General features: G+C 37.2%; 1 protein-coding gene across 4 annotated transcripts in view; it reads right to left on the bottom strand.

Moving 5' to 3' along the window:
• Nucleotides 1-19,891, bottom strand: part of LOC149832488 (ADP-ribosylation factor GTPase-activating protein AGD4-like) — a 221,787-nt gene that overhangs the window by 169,882 nt on the left and 32,014 nt on the right. For 3 of the 4 annotated variants that reach the window (XM_090014528.1, XM_090014529.1, XM_090014530.1), the window contains exon 4: nucleotides 8,197-8,267. In XM_090014528.1, coding sequence (XP_089870654.1) covers nucleotides 8,197-8,267 — 71 coding nt within the window. Of the gene's footprint in view, nucleotides 1-8,196; nucleotides 8,268-19,891 lie in introns of those variants that run through there. The other variant, XM_090014531.1, reaches the window with a different exon arrangement.

The following is a 19,891-nucleotide window of genomic DNA, read 5'->3' as shown; positions in this document are numbered from 1 at the left end:
GAGGGAGTGGAGAGGGGACTCTCTTCACTCGATCCCTCTCTTCCCCCATCTCTCTCTCTCTCGCTCGGTGTGCGCACGCCGGAGGGCAAAACACCATCGTCAGGCAGCGTGGGCTACCGGCTGCCATTGAAGGCCGCGGCAAGAAGCATCCACACTCCCTTCTTCACGACAGCAGCCTCCAGCCACCGGAAAACCACCGTAAAAAGGTACGGTGCTCCTTGGAATCGGGTGAGGAATCGAACATGGGTTCGATTCCATGTGGGGTTTGAGGGTAGGATGTGGGGTTTATATCAACCCTAAACCTAAAACCCCAACTATGTGGGTTGGGGGTTTCAGATCTTCCTATTGTGGGGTTCTCAGTTTTTAAATTTTTGGGCAAAGTTTGGTAAATCCCACAATGGAAACCCCAAAATCTTTGATTTGGGGGTTTCGGTTGTCACGAATGAGGGATTTGGGGATGTTTGACGAAAACCCTAATTCAGCCGATTTGGGTTTTCTGGAATTGGAATTTAGGCATGATACATGTTAAATCCTGTTTGGGGTTATCGTTCTGGGTGAAATCCCAAACCCAGAATAGCAGCAAGACCTTATCTGAAATAGTGAGGGTATATATATAATGAACTGCAACTTTATGGTTTCGATGTCTGATCCAGAGACTATACGCATGAGTGGAACTCACATGCTTATTTTGAAGTTATTTATGAAATGTTTTTGTTGGTGTGTTAAAGACAGATCGGTGGTACATGTCTAGATCCAGAACATAGCCCGCCAATCATCTATTATTAAGTCACAGTCTGGCTGAATGCATTAGTCCTTTAACGCAACCCTGAGTTGCGTTGTATAATCACTTTGGATATGCCTAGATAAGCTGGTGGAAATCAATATGAATATACTTGAGACTTGTTTTGGCTGTTGGCATACATGTTAAAACCTACAGTACTGCAGCATAGTCATTAGCAATAGTGAATATAGATTAAACTTAATTATAAACTGAAAAATTTTAGTGTTAAAAACATTGAATGTATTCAGTTCTGTGGAGTGCTCAAGAATACAAGGAGTTTCTTTCGGTTGAGTACAAGACCGAACCCATTCTGTGACTGAGCTATGATTGTTTAAGTAAAAATTTACTTGTATGCTAGTGAGGGTCTTCTGCGTTTCCTTTATTAGCTATTGTATTATAAATAGCAGAAAGAGGATGGTTTGGTTTTATCAGGACATATGGCCTGTCATGTATCATTCTTTAAGATATATATATAGGTATATGGGTGCTGTGTTAGCAGGGCCCCAGCCGACCCAGTCGGCTGGATGCTTTACATCTTGTGGGCCGGGCCATAGCAGGCCCAGCCGACCCAGTCGGCTGGGTGCTGGCCTGTGACTCGTGAAAAAAAAAAAAGTGCTTATGCTGTGTTCCACCCCAAAGTAAGTAGTTCGAAATTTGAAGGGTTTTCATATAGATACAAGGTGCTTTCGAGTAAAGCTAATCGGCAATATCCTTTGGTATAAAGAACTGAATTGATTACATGTTGTTTAGTTAGTGTTTTTCACAGTTTAGCGTGAGTTCTAAACAGTTTAGTGTGAAATATATTTGTTTCAAGTACTTGCATATGAATGATCGATGCATGTTAATATTAAGTGGGCAACACAGGTATGACCTACTGTTTCTAACATGTTCTAAAAGTTGCTATGTTCCCTACTTGTGAATAATAACTACAATACCTAGGTTGATACAATGTTAAAAAGTGTATGCTGATTAGTCGTGTTCTGAATATTTGGGTACACATGCCAGCATGCTTGTATTCTTTATATCTTCCTAAATACTTAGACTCGCTCTGAAATTGGTTATGAAATATTGACCATACCTAAAATATTTTACCTGCTAAACTGCATATGTGTGGGCTGTTTCAGCATTGAACAGAAAATGATATTCTTGTCATGAAATTTCATATATTGTGGGTTTCTTCGGTGCCAAAAAGAAAGTAAACTTCTGTTATGAAACTATGGAGGTGCGTTGGTTGGAGCGATGCTATAACAGGCATAGCAGCAGCACAATGTGTGTTGGAACACGCTTAATATCATAACTATGTTCGTCAGGGTTAATGTTGCTTATAATACGGTTTATTCTATGATAGGTTAATATATGTGCTCATAAGTTCTGCCCGTGATATGTATATGTGATTGACTTTATTAAGCAGTAGTTACATGAGTGTGAGCATGATTCAATTATTAGTAAGTCTTCTTGAACCTGTACGGTTGATTATTGTGTGAATTGGTACATGTACACTCACACACTTAAAGAAACCATGAATTTGGTTAAATATGTGGTGTAGGTAACACACACATATTGAAAATGCATATGAATGAATTATGACATGCATATGTTTGGGTTTATACTTGCACGAGTATATATGCTTTTGGCATTTTTGCTTAGTGTTATAAAGGAAACACAGTTTTGGTTTTGTGATGTGATGCGTCGATGGCCTATTGGCCCATCATCGGCCTGGAGAGCCGTGGGTTTGGTTTTCTATTATTAATGTTTTTAAAAGCATCACTTAAACCACATAAGATGGTTTGGCACTTTACTACACTATTCTATGTGTTTACACGGGCTGGAGTCACGAATGGGTCCCTGCAAGGGAGGATGCAGGGTTTTCACTTTACTTTTGCACATGTGTTGCAAACTTAAAGAAATGAACTTAATTAAAAATATAATGAATAAGAATAGTGTAATATACTTTCTGGGATATCTCATCTGGAGTATGAGAATCTTGGATATCCGGTCTTGGGGAGACTGTGAGGATACAAAAACTCCGTGTGCGTTGTTGCCCCTGAACCCGATATTGAGGTTCTTCTCCTGGCCACGGTTTTAGGGAGAGCCGCCACTTTACCCGGGAGTGGTGTGTTAGTCACAGCTGTGAGTTTATGGTACCAAGGAAGTGGCACTTGTGGGCGTGGGGTGTCCCTTGTGTCCCCGACATTAGATGTGGAGGTCTAATGTTCCGATGGATAGTGTTGTTTCCTGATATCGGTCGAGGGCTAAGTTGGAACCCAGTAATAAAATACAAATTGTGTGTTAAGCTACCCTGGGAACCTACTTGACCTCGGGGTTTGTACCTGTTTGGTGTATCCGCGGGCCATGGTAATTAAAAAAGAGGAACTTAAGGATGTGTGCAGATAATAGGGCATGCATATGGAAAGATGGAACTTAAATTAAAGATAACAGAAGAAATCATGCATTGCACATAATCATGCAGTTTTCTGTTATGCATTAGATCATGCATGTTTAAATCATTCTTGATATCATGACATCTTTTGGTGGTAGCATATGACTTACTTTGTGAAATCATGCTGAAAGGTTTGATTATTTAGTTATTGATCTATGACATTGTTTACTGTTCTTGACTGGTGAATATATGCAATTATTGGTAGTTATGGATATTTAAATGTTGCCAATTTTATATCTGTACTCACTCAAATCACTGCATGAAATCTTATCCATGTTCTTTCCCTCACCTGTTTTCTTTAGAAGTAGTTGTGCTCAGAATTTCGGTTCTGACACCCTACTTTGTTGGTTTTTCACAGGATATGGTGAACAGTGAAGTTGGACATGCATCTGGGGATGGATGAGTTATACTTGGGCTTGTCAGCTTCAGTAGAGGACATAATGGCTCTTTCTTTTGTCTTTTAGTTCTTTTAATTTCTGCAATTGTTACTTTACTTTCAGTTAAGAAAACCTTGTCTTTGAAATTTTCTTACTCATTAATAAAAGAGTTTTAGTTGGTTGATATGGATGATAATTGCAACTTCGTTTGTGGTGTGTGGTTATCCAACTGAAATTGGAACTGTAGGGACCCCAGGTCTCTGGGAAGTTTTCCGCAACTCTTAGAAAAAAAAATATTCCGCATTTTTAAAGGGTATGGTTGGGGTCGTTACAAGAAGTAGCATGTGTTGCTGCCCCTGAATCAATATACCATACACCATTATCATTTTGACGCAAGTTCATCTGATTGAAAGTAGTCATAAGGATATTTTGTACGTCCTGTGGAAGAACCTGTCCCTGAGGAGTGCGTGCAAACGTCTGAGTTGCCCTCTGCCCTGGCCTCCCTGTTTTGTTCCGGTTCTGAGGATTGTACCAGCAATTTGCTTTAACATGTCCCCGCTTGTTGCATAGAAAACAAGTAGGAACACGTCCCCCTCGTGGTACACTGCCTAAGCCAAGGCCTCCTCCAGCTGGTGTAGGTAGTAATCCTCCTTTGTTTATAGTTGTTCCATTTGGACGAGGAGGAGTAAATAAGGCTCCTGTTTAAATAGGCGTATGTGCCATCATCACAGGATGAGTATCATCTGACGCGTGTTCCTGATTTAAACTGACCTCATATTGCAAAAGCTTAGATTGAAGATCATCAAAACATGGAAGAACTGAGACAACCTGGAGTGTTGTGCAAAACATGCGATATTCAGGTCCAAGGCTACCTAATACCTGTTGTACCATGTCCTTATCTGATACAGGACTTCCAATGGCAGCTAACTGATCTGTAATAACCCTGACATCCCCCATGAACTTTGTAATAGATTTGTTTTCTTTTCGCATGGATTGGAATTGTCACTTGAGTTGCAAAGCCCGAGATTCAGAAACCTGAGAAAAGGAATGAGCTAGTCCATTCCACAACTCGGCAACAGATTGATCATCAGAAATAGTTTGTAAAACACAATCAGAAAGTGTGGAAGTTATGTAAGCAACTAATGTCTGATCCCGTTGTACCCATATGTCATAAGCAGGATTGGTGGTTCGAAGTTGACTCACCTTCCCATCTTCACCTGTTATTTCTTGCATGATATGTGTAGGTGGGGCGGGTGATCGCCCATCTAGATGCCCATAAAGACCATGACTGCGAATAAAAGGCACAATCTGACATTTCCAAAGTAAGTAGTTATCATGAGATAACTTGTGGGTCATGAGGTGAGTAAGAAAACTAGGGTTCAACTTGGAATCCATGGATTATATGAAGAATGAGAAGCCAAAACTGTTCTAACAGTGTATTGAAGAGGAGACAGCAATGTTGTGTGCTGAAAATAATATCAGCACACACGTTATTCAGAGAAAGAGGAAAACAGCAATGTTGTTGTGTGCTGAAAATGCTACCAGCACACACGTTACACAGAGAAAAAGGAACAGCAATGCTGTTGTGTGCTGAAAATGATATCAGCACACACGTTACACAGAGAAAATGAAGCAGCAATGTTGTTGTGTGCTAAAAATGATATCAGCACACACGTTACACAGAAAAAGGGAAAGAATCAGAAATATTTTGGGGAGAAAAACAAAAACTCGGCAGACTAAAACAGGATCTTAAGACGTGCGTACCAGAAATATTGAGAATGAGAAGAACCAAAAAGAAAAACTGGAATGATGTGAAAGAGGGTTAAGAAAAAGGAGGAAAGAAGCAAAAACTGATTAAGGAAGAAGGGACAGAAATAAACCTACGTGCTTTAGCAGCACGTGTTGGTCTTTAGAGGCCTTCTAGATGATTGATTTCCGCGCCTGTGCCTTGATACCATGTCAGAAATATCCACCTGCAAGGGTTAGAGATGAGGTAAAGAGAGAAGAGAGGGGTCGGCGGCAATAGGGTTTCCCTCTTTTACTTATTATTTATAAGTGTTGTACATAGTATGACATTACACAAGAAGTAAAACCAAATTACAAACATGCCACCGCCCACGCATCCCAAGATGGATCCTTGAAATGTGGTGCGGGTCGGATCCATGATCCAAAACTAACACCATGTTTTTCAACCTAAGCTACCTAGGTTGTCCCTGCCTAAGCCGCAAGGACATGGTTGTCATTTTTTAAAATTTGGTTTCCTTCCTTTCTTTCTTTTTTCTCTTTTCTTCCTCCTCCAGCCATAAAATCTTTTTTTTTTGTTCTCTCATTTTCTTCTTCTTTTGCTTTTCTTTTTTACCTTTTTTTTCCTTTCTTTCTTCTCTTTTTCTTCTTCCTCCTCTTTCATCGCTCTGGCTTTTCTTTTTATTCCTCTTCCTCTTTTTCTTTTTCTTTTTCTTTTTCTTTTTCTTTTTCTTTTTCTTCCTTTTCTCCTTTTCTTTTTTTTTCTTTTTTCTTTTCTTCCTTATTTTTTCTTTTTTTTTCCTTTTTCCTCATCTCGCCCTTCCACTCTTTTCTTTTATTTTCTAACTTTTTCTCCATTTTTATATTTTTTCCTTCTTTATTTTTGTTGTTTACATGTATGCATGTGTTTTTTACACACACACAACACATATATATAAAATATGTTTTTTTAGTTATCTACATATCTATCTATATATAGGGTTAAACTAGCATTAAACTACTTGTGTTTAACATTAGACGAATTCAACCTTATTAAAATGACTAAAATACTCTTAAAAAAAGGTATTATTAAAAATACATGATTACTTTTTTAGGTCAAAAAGGTAACTTTGATAGATTCATAAAGTTATATTTTGAAAAAGGAGTTTGACTTTTCAATTCTCTCCAAGTTAAAAAGACCTATAATGCCCATAAAAGTAAGCATGCATTTTCAAAAAATATCATTCTTTTAATGGTTTTTTAGTCATTCTAATAAGGTTGAATCTATCTAATGTTAAACACAACTAATTTAATATTAGATTAACCTATATATATATGAGAATAGGGTTCATCCTATCCCCTTTTTCTTCACGTCACCGTTAAGACCCTCCAAATACCAACGTTTTAGGTGTTTTATGCTCAATTTGAACCATTAGATGTGTTTATCAATACTTATTTATTGAGAAACAAGCTTTGTTTCAAATTGATTTGATGTAAAAATTGTGAACATTTTATCAAAATTTTAGTACGATATCCGATGATTTTTTTACCTCTTTAAAATACACATCTGAGCATAAAGATGCTTAATCAATTACATGTTCTCCGCTCAGCAACAATCATAAACACATCTAATGGTTAAGATCGAGTATAAAACATCTAAAAACTATTATTTTTAAACACAACTAGTTTAATGTTAGATTAACCCATATATATATATATATATATATATATATGGGGTTCATCCTATCCCCTTTTTTCTTTACGTCACCATTAAGACCCTTCAAATATCAAAGTTTTAGGTGTTTTATGCTCAATTTCAACCATTAGATGTGTTTATCAATACTTATTTATTGAGAAACAAGTTTTGTTTCAAATTGATTTGATATAAAAACAGTGAACATTTTATCAAAATTTTAGTACGATATCTGATGATTTTTTTACCTCTTTAAAATACACATCTGAGCATAAAGATGCTTAATCAATTACATGTTCTCCACTCAGCAACAATCATAAACACATCTAATGGTTAAGATCGAGTATAAAACATTTAAAAACTATTATTTTTTGAGGGTCGTAACAATGACCTAATGAAACAAGGGTAAGATAATCCTCTCTCTCTCTCTCTCTCTCTCTCTCTATATATATATATATATATATATATATATATATATATATATAGAGAGAGAGAGAGAGAGAGAGAGTAATCGGATGGTATGCCCCAAGTTTTGGTGTATGTTCAATATTATGCAATTTCATCAATTTTATGACATGTTACACTGAATTACACACTTCATCCATAGTTACAAACTTACAATCATATGTTTGTTACTAAATTTAACTATTTATTTAAAAAAAATATTTTTCTTGATGTTTTGTCTTTTTTTGTCCTGCCTAGGACGACTAGGCCTGGACTAGTCCTTTTAAGAGTCTTTCGCCTAAGCTCTGACTAGCGCTTTTGACAACTAAGGTTTCACCTAGTGATGCATCACCTATACAAAGGAGTTTAGACTTCTATTTTCTCAACCAGATCTATTGGTAAATGTTGCAAATGTTATAGCGCATGAGAGTTTATAACTGCAAGTTCCCTGTGAACTCTATTTTTAGGTAATTTGTATTAGGGTTACTGCTGCAGCCTATGAACTTTTTAACCATTGTTTCAAGGTATTGATGAACATGAATTTATTTTGATGTTTCACACCCAGTTTCATCCAGCTTTCACCCCTCATTTCATAGTTCTGACAAAGCAACTGAAAATTTATTTTACCTGGGTGATAAATGAATGTTTTCTTTTGGAGTATGGAAACAAAGAAAGAAAGACTGTTAGATGAAATGAAACACAAATGTGAAATAATGCAAGACTAGGAGTAGATGATTACTTGAGAGCGAAGCAGCTCTTTGTAGCTACCAAGTTCACGAAATGTGGTAATGTATTTTGACATAACAGGACCTAAGAAAGAAAACAACAAAGTTCAGAAAAGGAATGAGGAGAAAAATTAAAAACATTCACGTGATGTAGCACTAGGAGGAAAGGTCTTGTTAATTGGTCCTACATAAACTGAAAGCTTCTACTAAACAACATAAATTTCTTGATAGTCAAGCATGAATTGAAAGCATCCATGAAGCATACAAAGTGACCGTTAAACAGACACATGATCCAAAAAATAACTTCTAACAATAAAAAAAAAGTGATAGCACTGCTAGATCAGATTCATGTTCTAATGCCGACAGAAGAACAGGATTTCAATTGATGCATAGGTTTTGAATTTTCTGTGTAGCTTGCAAATACTATTCTCTGCTTGTAGTGATAAACCATGTATCATGAGCACAAAATAAAAATTCATAATACAAATTGAAGAAGGAATGAAATTATACCCTTCAATTGAAGGCAAAAGAATAGTTCACCCCTGTGCTCAGTGCTCGCCACTTCTTTTGGACAATTTTCAGTTTGAGCATACAACCTATCATTGCTATAGTCACTGGCTCAGCCTTTTCCGAAGAACACTATATGGGGGCGAAGTCCAAACACAAGAGCCTCATTGTTTTTGTGGTTGACCATTTTGAACTGCATTACCTCTGATGAAAAACTGAAGAAAAAGGATTCTAAATGAGTAGTCTGAGTCTTATGTAAGATGGAGGACGATACTTGCTTCCACCTAATTGGCCTTGTTGCTTTTTCAGAAGACTACACAATTTGGCCTTGGTTGGACAGGTAGCACTGATGGAGGGGGATTTACTCTTTTAGCTAAATTCTTTTTGCTTCTTGGACAAAGAGGAAAAGCTTAAACACCCTGTTTGGAAATGGTAGCTATTTCGTATAAACATGGGTACTTCTACTATGCCCCCATGCACATGTCGTACCCATAACTTCTACCATGTCCCCATGCACGTGCTGGACAAAGGTCAAAGGTAAAGTGGGTTTCAAACTCAACCCAATGATCCAACTAATGTGCAATCCACTCTCAATATCGAAAGTGCTTGTGATAATTATATATACCTGTTGATCATCATTTGTTAGTTACTTATATACTTTTGACATGCTTTACACATTAAATTTGCAATTGACAGTTGATGACTTCATATCTAAATGTAGCATCATTGTGCATTTTTGTACACAGATACACACGTACCTATTTATCCAAAAATTTCAATGACATACCCCGTACCCGCAGCCATGCACATGTCATACCTGCACGGATCCTGGGTAAAGGTCAAAGGTAAAGCAGGTTTCAAACCCAACCCAATGATCCAACTAATGTGCAATCGAAGCTCAATATCGAAAGTGCTTGTGATAATTATATATACCTGTTGATCATACTTTGTTAGTTAGTAGTTACTTATATACTTTTGACATGCTTTACACATTTAATTTGCAATTGACAGTTGATGACTTTATATCTAAATGTGTAATGAAACCAAGAACTCTCCACACCTCAAACAAGAGGCCAACACAAAGCCCACAAAAAGGGCAAAAGCACAATAGCCACTTAGGAGCTTAGAGGAACACACAACAATAAAAAATATAATCTTTATTTCACTTAAAATGCACTAGTTTACAAGAAGCTCCATATTTATAGGCAAAAAGGGGAGTGAGAGACTCCCCAAAATATGGCTGTTGGAGCTCCCGTCGGCTCGATTTTTAGCCATTGGGAAGCCCCAACAGCTATATTGTTGTTATATTGTCAAGGACAGAAATGACCTTGACAATATAACATATTACAATAGTAAATAGAAAAAGGCCCTAATGGGCGACACCTATTACAAGAAATTACATTGGTCAAAAGACCAAAACACCCATGGAGGGTAATACATATTACAATCATGCCACATATATATATGCTTTATACAACCCACATTCTAACAAAATGTAGCATAATTGTGCATTTTTGTACACAGACACACACATACATTTTTCCAAAAATTTCAATGTCACACCCCGTACCTGTACCTGTGTAACATACATGGATGGAGAAGCATAAGAGGATCTTCAAAGAAAAGTTTTGTATAGTTGACTGGATTGATATGATAATCTACAAGGATTTCTACCTTTACGCTAAGGAGAAGGATGGCACTGATTTGAGCTGGATTGACTCCCTTAGAATTGGATTTTTAGTTTTTGGTGTCTAATTCAGATTTGAACTTTTTTTCTGCCAGTTTTTCTCTTTCATACTTGGGTGGGCAACTTCTCCCCTCTTACAATCATAGTCACAAAATTAGTTCTCGGGAATTTCTCAGCAATGGAATATCTTGCGAGATTTTTAAATTTCTTGTTCTTTTCAGGAAAATCTCAGGAAAATATTGGTTTAAAAAATATCAAATGAAATATATAATAAAAATATTGTAAAAAATAATGAATAAATACATTGGTATGGGTCATTACAAAATATTGCATTTTTACAAATACTAAACACAAAAATAATTCACTATTGAAAAGAAGTGGAATAGGTGTTTTCTATGGATCTTAATAATATAAAGTAAAAGCTACAAAAAGGACAAAACAAATAGTCCCATATCGATGAGGAGGGAGAAAGAGCACCCTTCCCGCTTCTATTTAAAGGGATGATTTCCGTTTCTTTTTCACATTCAATTTGAAATTCAAAAGTGCTCACGTGGAGTCATCCAGGTCAGCAATGCTTTTTGAAGTCTTTTTAGAAAGTGGGCATTAAATGCTCTTGTTTCTAAAAGCTTTTCTTGGTTTTTTAAAAAAGTGGGCATTAAATGCATTGCTTTGAATAAATGTATTTTGGGTGTGTTGTTTGGAAGTCACAATAAATTCGTGAATAAACAAGATAACATCATGAGATATTTAAAATAAACGAGATTTTGAAAATATTGCGATATTATCGTGATTATCATGGTTTGTGATTTTATAGTGATAAAATTGCGAGATTTTCAAAATCTCGGCGATATTTGTGACTATGCCTACAATGGAAGGGAAAAAGACATAATTACACTAAACCCTTATGAACCAGCAAAGCCTGCAGGTTAACTCTGGATATCCACATGATTTCACTCCAATATTGCATCCATTGATGGATCAAGAATTTAATACTCAGATAGGATTGTCAACTTTATAGTTATAAACATTGCATGTCTTGGAAAGAAAGGGCACATGTCAACTTTGGTTCACAAAGCACGCCATGAAAGACTGCAACATTTCTGGCAACTATTCAAGCCACTGCTACATATGATGAGACATCAATTATCAAAAAGATTACATATAAAGTAATAAATAAGAGTTAGTAATGGCATTTGGAAATACCACAAGAACACATTACCTCAAAATAATACAATTTTTGGTTGAAATTATCAATTTCTTCCAATGACATGAAAGCTAATTCAAAAGGATTTTAGCAGGCTTTAATATGTCTTAGGGTTAAAAATGAGATACACTAAATAACTAGAGATTAGCACCATAACAAGTGTCAGAAGACTCAGAACCTTTATTCCAAGAGTTACTATTGGCATTTGTAAATACCAAATTAACAATGCATTTCCCTAAAATAATACAATCTTTGTTTGCTATATGTACTAACATGGTGTCAAATGAACTATTCATACTCATGTTTTTTTCATTCAAAACATTTTTTCTCCCTATTCAAAGTTACATGTATTGGCGCTTCAAGCTCTCATATGTAAACCTCAACCTTCTCCAAAATTGCACATGGAATCCATGAATGATGATCAATTCCCATCAGCACACGGACATAGATTCTAACATATTTTGAACAAAAGAACAAAGCATCAGTTATATTGTCATTAAAAGGGATTTTTGGTTGTTTCTATTTCCCTTATGCCAAGATAAATCCATCCTTCGATCTATTTGCTTCATCTCAAACTAGCATGGTTAAATTCTCAATAAAATGTCTAGAATGACAACAAAAGGTAGAAATGATACCATATTTTGTAGAATACACCCGTTATTAGTCCCCAAGTGTGGGATCAATGGAGACCAATACATAAATTGGTCAATAAGAGAATAAAAAGGCCATCTAATCGGCTAGAATTCCTGAAACCAAGACTGGAGACTTTTGGCCTTTCTACTATCAGTGTATCACCTTGCAAAAAAATACTAGCTTATAACAAATAGACTCCCACAATAAAAAGCTTTTCACTCTTTCAGTTACTATCTTCCCATTTATTGGTACAACTTCATGGTTTCCTTTGTATAATTTTGGTAGTGTTAATCTTGAAGACTGTTCAATCTGCTTTTGATGTAAAATAGGTCATTTTTATTACAACCAAGAACATGGAAGCCTATGTAACATGGGTACTTCAACCAGCCCATCGTACCTGTGTCATACCAGCATTGGTACTTGGGTGCTTCAGGTATGGTCATCTGAGTGTTAGACTTGATTCGACCCAGACCCATTTCATGATCCAATCAACATGTAGACAACACTCAGGGTAAAAAAGTCTAATATTAACTAATATACACACACAAAAAAAATTAAATGTTAGTTAACTATGTTACATAGGTGCGGGTGCGGGTGCGGGTGCGGGTGCGGGTGCGGGTGCGGGTGCGGGTGCGGGTGCGGCTGCGGGTGCGGCTGCGGGTGCGGGTGCGGATGCGGATGCGGATGCGGATGCGGATGCGGATGCGGATGCGGATGCGGATGCGGCACTTTAAAAAAACTTGGATGCGGGGGTGCGGGAAGTATATATATTAACAGTTTTAAGTTAACACTATGTGTATTTGTGTGCATTTATGTATTTATATATATAATATCGATAAAAATGGACTTGATTAGGGTTAACTGAATCTACTTTTGGATGGAAATGGACCTCAGTGTGTTTGACTTCACCTATCATAAAGGAAGTTGTGTCCAAATGTCGCACCCGCCTGGGTGAGGGTGCGACGCGGGTGCGGTGCCCTGTTAGAAGAGTCCGCGTGACATAGTTAGTTAATTATATATCTTTAACATGTCTTAGACCTTTAGTTCATATTCACAGTCTACAACATACTGCTTAAATCGTTTTGTAAAATACAATACAGTTGTGCATTTTACTACAGGGTTAATATTTGACGCTATTGAAGGTACGAAACTATAGAGCTGGAAATCATAGGGTCAAGCTTTATTGACTTAATCTAGCCACGCAGATGTGTTCAGCATGGTTTGTTTGCTAAGGATCAAACCTTGGATTGCATCGTTTTAATCTAAAAATATGATTTTTGAGTCGGAAAATTTTAGCGCATTGTACACCGTTGATTTTTTGAAGCCCTTAAAAAACCTGCTTACATGTCACAAGCACATGATTGAAAACAAATTTTCTACTAAACAAACCCTCCATATCACATCCACGAGGTCCGATCTAAAAAAAAGTGAAAAAATATAAAAATATGGTGATTTATTATACTCAATAATTGCATGCCTTCAATAGCACCAAATATTAACCCTTCGTTATAATATATATAGGGAAATGGAAACCTACAAAATGGGCACGGTGCTAAATGAAAAATGGTACTGGATTTCCGGTGTTTTTTTTTTCGAAATTCTAACCACATAGTTGTGTTCAGCATGATTGATTTACTAGAAATCGACACTTGGATCATGCATTTTGGATGGAAAAAATATGGTATTTGGAGCCTCAAAATTGATGAAAATTGTAGGCCCATTGATTTTTGAAACCTTATAAAAACTTATTCATTCAACAGAAACAAATGATCCAAGAAGTGATTCCTATAAAAACAAGCAAATAGATCACATCTGTATCGTCAGAATTTCGAAAAAACACAAGAATTCCAATACCATGTCTCATTTAGCACCGTGCCCATTTTGTAGGTCTTCATTTTCCTATATGTGTGTATATGTATATGTATATGTATATGTATATGTATATATATATATATATGTATATGTATATGTATATGTATATGTATATGTATATGTATGTGTATGTGTATGTGTATGCATAGCCTTACTCCCGTACCTATCCTTTTAAAAAATCTTGTGTCATATCCACGTTGTACTCCATACTGCTCCCATACCTATGTGACATAGATGGGAGCAAAATCATTTAAATGCACACACATTACAAGATTTCTACCTTATCCTCATTGGTTTTGGCTTTCCTACCAACTCAGACTGCCAAAGAATGCAATCAATCACAACATCTTCATGCTGGCCTTACTAACAATTGAAACGAGTCTGTAAAAAGCAAAGAACCTAATAACTGTATTATCCATCGAAAAGGTATACACCAATAGAGAACCGAAAAGAAGTGTTTTCTCTGGTTACGGGTCATGGATCTGAAGATTCAGACCCGTGACATCCACTTCTTCATTAATGGCACTATGTAATATAAGTTATTGTAATGAGGGTATTTTAGTACCCTAATTTTGTAATCACATGTTAATATAAAGGAATATACACAGGAGCCGACCCTAACACAATAGGGCATCGGTTTCTCCCAACTTCTCTCTCCCTTTCTCTATCTCTCTCTCTGTTTTTCAGCTCTCACGCGTGGAAGGACCTGGAGATTCAAAATCTGACATGGTATGAGAGCCACGCTTCAGTTGAAACTGGAATCGATCTCAAAGGTACGTCTGATAGATCTATCCCTTCTCGATTTCCTCTTCTAAGTCAAGAAAATATTCTTCTTCAGTCCCCTTATCTCATCTGATTTTTTTTCTGGTTCACGACTGACCCATCCCATTCTTTTCTTCTCAATCAGACCTGATATCAATCAGATCTGACGATAATCAGATTTGACTTCTCCTTACAGTTTTCTTTCTGTCTCTTGAACTTGATCAGATCTGACGTTAATCAGATCTGATCAAACCATCTCCCTACCTAATCTAAGTCAACTCAGAGAGGACTGAGTGACTCAGCCCAGATTTTCGACCCAAATCCCTTGTTGAAAATCCCTTTTCTTCATCCCTACACTTTCCTCATTCTGTCACTAACATACCCAGTTTATCGCTCTTGATAGCAGCATGATCTAATCACACAGGGCCCTATTTTGATTCAGTTGCATCCTTGATCAGATCTGATCAAGCTGATACACTCTCATTTCTTCTATTTTACCTCCTTTAGCTTGAAAGCATTGTGTCAATACATAGTAGGAATTCATATTCACATTTTTTTTGGTGATTTTCATATCCGATATTCCATTTCATATACAAATCAGAAATCTGATAGACATTCAATTTCTGTTTCATATCAGCAATCTGAATTAGTTTCTGCAATCTGATAGCCATTGATCTGAATTAGTTTTTGAAAAGAAAAAAAAAGAGTTACAGAAACTGCAGGCGTAGGCAGATTGTGCTGAACACACTCTTAATTCTGTGAAACATGGATTCACTTCCTAGCCAGTCAGTTCTTTCTTCAAGTTTCCTCAGCCAACTCGTGTCTGAAAAATTAAATAATGGTAACTTCTTGACTTGGAAGAGGCAAATCATACATTTCATTAGGAGTCAGGATCTTTCTAGACATCTGGATGGATCTATTCCAGTTCCTCCTGAGTTCATATCACGAGAAGAAAGGGACAGCAAAGGGGAATCTACTACAGTATATGTTAGAAATCCTGAATTTGTGGCTTGGATGAAAAGAGACCAAGCGCTAGTTGCTTATATCACATCAACACTGTCACAAGAGGTTCTTGTAGCCATTCCAGATGACTGCACTGCCATGCAACTTTGGAAAAGACGTGTTCAGACATACGCCAAGGTTTCTCAGGCCAAAATTATGTTTCTTAAAAGAGAATTTCAAATGTTAAGAAAGGATTCCATGACCATCATGGAATATTTGAACAAAATGAAGGTTATCACAGATCAGCTAGCAGTTGTTGGAAGTACAGTTTCTGATAAAGATTTGATACAGCAAACCCTCAGTGGATTAGGACACGACTATCATATGATTGTCACTTCCCTGTTATGTTTACCTGAGCTGCCCAACTTTGAAGATCTGCGTGCAAAATTGTTACAATATGAGATGAATCTAAAGGGATTTTCTGAAGAATCATCTATGCATACTGGGGCACAAGAAGTTTTTGCTACAGGGGTTACTTATGCACGAGGACGAGGAAGCTATGATATCAAGGGAAAGGGAGCACAAGGGAGAAGTGGTCATGGAGGTCGTGGATTATTGCCTACACCCAACTCATATACCAATCCACTAAGACAAAGGCCAATTCCTACCTGCTTTCTGTGTAATAAAAAGGGGCATATCAAAGCTAACTGATGGTTCAATCCCCTAAATAAAGGAAAATCAACACAAACTGAAGCAAAAAGAGGCACAGACAGTACAAGGACCAACGGAGAAGTAAAAGAGTTGTTGTTGTCAGCCTTAGCAGAATTGAATCTGAAACAAAATGAGCAAGGTACTTGGTATGTGGACTCTGGCGCAGCGACTCACGTTACTGGTGATGCAGGTAAGCTCCTAAAACTTGTTCCTTACATTGGTAGAAGCAGTATAGTTACTGGAGATGGATCACACCACTCTGTCTTGCATATTGGAAACTCCATTATACCCTTGCCCGAATCTTCCATCAACCTTTCAAAGGTTCTTTATGCTCCTAATATCAAGAAAAACATCATTTCAGTTTCTAAACTTGTTGATGATATCAAAGCCTCAGTTGAATTTACTCCCTCTTCTGTTCTTGTTAAGGATCTCTGCACGAAGGAGACGTTCGCTAGAGGAAAACGGCAAGGCAATATGTATGTTTTTCAAGAAGATCCTTCAACACATATTCGCTCTGCAGACCCAAACTTGAAGCTCCAATCATCGTTGCCTTCTGAAAATCCTACCTGCGTTTTTAGTGTCTCTGAAATCAATAAGTCAAACCTTTGGCATGGTCGTCTAGGTCACTGCAGTAGTAGTTTCATTGAAAAGCTTGTTTCAAATAACCTCATTTCCAAGTCAAGTTTAGGAATAAATGTCAATGACAACAAATGTTCTAGTTGTCTCTTATGTAAGAGTCATGTTTTACCATTTCATTCTATCAATAAAAGAGCTTCAAGACCTTTTGAGACTATCTGTTCTGATGTTTGGGGGTTTGCTCCAGTTGCTTCCATATCTGGAACTAGATATTATCTTTTATTTGTTGACAGTTATTCTCGCTATTCTTGGATATTTTTCATGAAACATAAATCTGAGACTTTCAAGTTGTTCTGTAACTTTCATTCCTTTGTCGAAAATCAATTTTCTGAAAACATCCTAAGTTTCCAATGTGACGGAGGAGGTGAATTCTCTTCCATTGACTTTACTAACTTTCTTCAAAGTAACGGGATAAGGAAAAATGTGTTTTGCCCACACACACCTCAGCAGAATGGGATTGCTGAAAGGAAGCATCGCCATATTGTTGAGAGTGCGATGAGCATGATGCATGACAGTAATCTTCCAATCACTTTATGGACAGAGGCTTTTCATTCTGCAGTTCATGTGATAAATCGATTGCCCATGACTATTTTGAAAAACAAGTCTCCTTACTTGTCTCTTTTTGGTATACACCCCAACTACTATGATTTGCATGTGTTTGGTTGTTTATGCTATGTTCATGTTGACAGTTCAAGGAGACATAAGTTTCAGGAAAAGGCTTTGAAGTGCAGGTTTGTGGGTTATGCTGATGACTATAAAGGGTACAGGTGCTATGATCCGGTGAGCAAGCGCATCAAAATATCAAGAAATGTAATCTTCGATGAATTGAATTTTGATTGTTGATGTACTAGTTCTTCAGAATCAAAACCTAAAGTTGAGGCTTATTATCCTTGGTTGAATTATGAACTTCTCTCAGGAGCTAGTGATGCTTGCTCAAATTGCACTCAAAAGGATAAGAAACCTGTGTCTACTGATGGAATGATTGCTCATGAAAATACAGACCCAACTTTGAATCCAGGAAGGTATAAAGGCCTTGTCTACACTCGACGAGAAAGAGAGTCACCCACCATAGTTGATTCAGGCATGGACACATCCTCTACATCCAACATCGTTGACACTAGAAGATCCACACGTTCTCGCCATCCAATTGAAAGGTGGGTCAGCTATGAAAATTTCTCATTAGATTTTCAACTCTTTCTAACAGCCTTGAATAAAAAAGATGAACCCACAACGTTCTCTCAAGCATCAAATTCCAGAAGATGGATTGAAGCAATGAATGAGGAGATGGAAGCTCTACATGAATGTGGTATGTGGGATGTCGTATCAAGACCACCTGACAGAAACGTTGTTGGTTCGAAATGGGTGTACAAAATAAAGTATAAACCAGATGGGACTATAGAGCGATACAAGGCGAGACTTGTAGCCAAAGGTTTTACACAGGAGCAAGGACAGGATTATGATGAAACTTTTAGTCCAGTGGTGAAGATGGAGACAATCAGAGTCATACTTTCTTTAGCTATTGAACACCAATGGACTATTAGCCAACTTGATGTGAAGAATGTTTTTCTTCATGGAGATTTGAGAGAAGAAGTTTACATGGAACAACCCACTGGTTACGCAGAAGGTAATCCTACAAAATATGTCTGCAGACTAAAAAGGGCGATATATGGATTGAAGCAGGCATCTCGATCTTGGTTCGACAGCTTTTCTCTTGAAATACAAAAATATGGTTTTAAGAAATCTCTTCTTGACCACTCCTTATTTATATTTAAGAACCAAGACACAATTACTCTGTTGTTGATATATGTGGATGATATCATCATCACTGGCAATTCCAATGAGCACATTAAAGAAGTCAAACATCTCTTGAATCAGAGGTTCAAAATGAAGGACCTTGGCAAACTACGGTACTTTCTTGGAGTTGAAGTCGACAGTACCTCTGAAGAAATGACTCTCACTCAACATAAGTATACCATTGATGTTCTCAATAAAACGGGTATGAAAGACTGCAAGCCCTTGAGCACTCCTAGTGTTCCTCATCAAAGGCTTAGCTCTCAAGACGGAGATCCATTTGATAATCCCACACAGTACCGTAGCATAGTGGGTATGTTACAATACCTCACTTTTACTCGCCCTGATATAGTCTACTCGGTGAATCAAGTTTCTCAGTTTATGCATGCACCATGTGAAGGGCATATGGAAGCAGTTAAACGGATACTACGATATCTGAAGGGAACGGTTGGGGATGGTCTCATATATAACCGAAAGACAAATAGGCAAAATGCACATGAGATCACTATTTATTCTGATGCGGACTGGGCGGGAGATCCAGATGAACGCAGATCAGGATCCGGCTATTGTGTATTTGTTGGGATGAATTTGGTTTCTTGGAGTAGTAAGAAACAAAAGGCTGTTGCCAGATCCAGTACAGAGGCTGAATACAGGTCAATGGCAGCCGCCACTGCTGAGGCTACTTGGGTTAGACATCTACTGACAGAAGTCGGAGAATCGATATCTCAATCACTTCTTTTGTGTGACAACCAGAGTGCCATTAGTATGTCTTTTAATTCAATCCATCACAGTCGTGCCAAACATATTGAAATAGACCAGCATTTTGTGAGACAAAAGGTAGAAGAGAAAGAGATTGAGCCTGAATTTGTTCGAACTACAGATGAAGTGGCGGATATATTTACAAAAGGATTGACAAAAGACAGATTTTGGACGTTAAAATACAAGTTGTTCATGATTCATGATC

This window comes from Nuphar pumila, chromosome 7 (assembly GCF_984573655.1).
Source record: "Nuphar pumila chromosome 7, dmNupPumi1.hap1.1, whole genome shotgun sequence".
NCBI classification, from domain to species: domain Eukaryota; kingdom Viridiplantae; phylum Streptophyta; class Magnoliopsida; order Nymphaeales; family Nymphaeaceae; genus Nuphar; species Nuphar pumila.
Note: the sequence above shows the minus strand (reverse complement) of the source record. Positions and strands in the feature narration are given on the sequence as shown.